At 37.4% G+C, this 1,793-nt stretch overlaps 2 protein-coding genes across 3 annotated transcripts in view; both read right to left on the bottom strand.

Annotated features, from left to right (window-relative positions):
- The window catches only part of LOC106879000 (G-protein coupled receptor 183-A), a 269,907-nt gene that overhangs the window by 99,346 nt on the left and 168,768 nt on the right, over positions 1-1,793 (bottom strand). The gene's annotated exons all lie outside the window — the stretch shown is intronic.
- The window catches only part of LOC106878987 (protein fantom), a 28,144-nt gene that overhangs the window by 9,190 nt on the left and 17,161 nt on the right, over positions 1-1,793 (bottom strand). Inside the window, exons 20-23 of the mRNA XM_052973412.1 lie at positions 1,670-1,768; positions 999-1,128; positions 752-846; positions 256-415 (exon numbers count right to left, since the gene is read on the bottom strand). Of these exons, the coding sequence (XP_052829372.1) occupies positions 256-415; positions 752-846; positions 999-1,128; positions 1,670-1,768 (484 nt within the window). The remainder of the gene's footprint in view (positions 1-255; positions 416-751; positions 847-998; positions 1,129-1,669; positions 1,769-1,793) is intronic.

Raw genomic sequence — 1,793 nt, 5'->3', positions numbered from 1 at the left:
TGTGGAAGAGAAGGGAGAGATTATATATAACAATCAGTTGTCTATCTTCTGTCTGTGTGGGCAAGGGTCTTCTGCTACAGCCTCAGGCTGACCAAAGCTTTGTGAGTGGATTTGGTAGATGGAAACTGAAAGAAGCCCATCATGATTGGGAGGGACAACACTCTAACCCCTAGGCCATGAGCCCTCACTGGTTGCTCCCTATCAACTAATTAGATTAATGTAAAATTGAGAAAAAAAAGGGGACACATGACCTACCTTTCCTACGTGAGGTGAGGTTTGTACAACGGAGTATTTTTACATGGAGTTCGTTAATGTTGCCATCCGGTCGTTGGTCAGCAAGACTGTCCAGAGCCTTGAGAGCCTGTTTGGCTGAGCGATCATTAGAAGAAATGTAGCCAAGGGCCTTTATCCTTTCCTGGTAGGTGAAAACAACAACAATAAAAAAAGAGAAAGTAAAACAAAATTTGTTGTGATGGCATAGCTAGAAGGAATAAATGATTATTTAAGGATGTTAATTAGCTTACACCCGTTTCTGCTGTAAAGTACAATGCACTCATAGTTGAGTACCTGAATAACAACTTATAGCTTCATCAGAGCCTTGAGTATATACATAGGAACACAAAATATGTTTTTATGTTTTTATTTTTTAACTGGCCGCAGTCAGATGACTCAAACAAGGAAAGGAAGAGATGACCCCTAAAGAAAGGTCAAAAGTTAAAGGTCAGATGTAAGTGGTGAGTTATTGCCTTACCTTATACAACCTTACAGCCTGTTCCATTGGCAGACGCAGATTAATCCAGTACTCCACACTACCAAACTTCAACTCCATGTCCATAGGTTCAATTCCTGGCAAAGTAATACAACAAATTATTTTAACTTCTATCTTTAATATATATATAATATATATATACATACGGATGTGCAGGTGTATGTGTAATTATATATATATGCATGTATGTATATATGTGTGTATATGTATATAGTGAAGTAGAACAAACCAATGAGGAATGCTGTGTTGTGTATTCGACCAGGTGGATGTTCAAAGAGATCACGAAAGGTCAACTGGCAGGCGGCAAGGGTCTTGTAGCTTTGGCCAAGTGACTGCTGGAGTTCCAGGGTACAGCTGCTCTACATTTGGGACAGACAGACAGAAAGATATGTTAAGATCTGGAATGTTCCATTTGATATATATATATATATATATATATATATATATATATATATATATATATATATAGGCATATACACAAGCATAAAGAAATATAAGAAACATACCTACAGATACATGCACACTATGTGTGTGTGTGTGTGTGTGTATACACAAACACACACATACACATCTATAAGAACTTGTATATATGTAATATATATGATATACATACATAAATGCATACACACATACACGAATAGAGACTTGCATAAACATGCACACACACACACACAGTCTGTCTTATAAAACAACAAAAAACAAACCAATAAGAAGAGAATCGTAAGAAAAATAAAATTTAAACAAAAGACAGAAATAAAGTCTTGAGTAGAAAATAAATAGTGTGTGTGTGTGTGTGTGCGTGCGTGTGTGTGTGTGTGTATGTGCGTGCGTGCATGCGTGTGTGTGTGTGTGTGTGTGTGAAAGAGAGAGTGTGGTTTAGGGTAGGATTTGAAACCTTACCTTCTGGATGTAGTGTAAGAAGAAATCATCGATGGTAATCACGTACTGGGATGTGAAGTCAAAGACAGGTCTTTTCAAAAGGAATGTTCCAGAACCAGAAAAAAGAGGGGGGGAAGAAAGAGAG

Source organism: Octopus bimaculoides, chromosome 15 (genome assembly GCF_001194135.2).
Source record: "Octopus bimaculoides isolate UCB-OBI-ISO-001 chromosome 15, ASM119413v2, whole genome shotgun sequence".
NCBI lineage: Eukaryota > Metazoa > Mollusca > Cephalopoda > Octopoda > Octopodidae > Octopus > Octopus bimaculoides.
The sequence above is the reverse complement of the archived record's forward strand: the minus strand, read 5'-3'. Positions and strand labels throughout refer to the sequence as shown.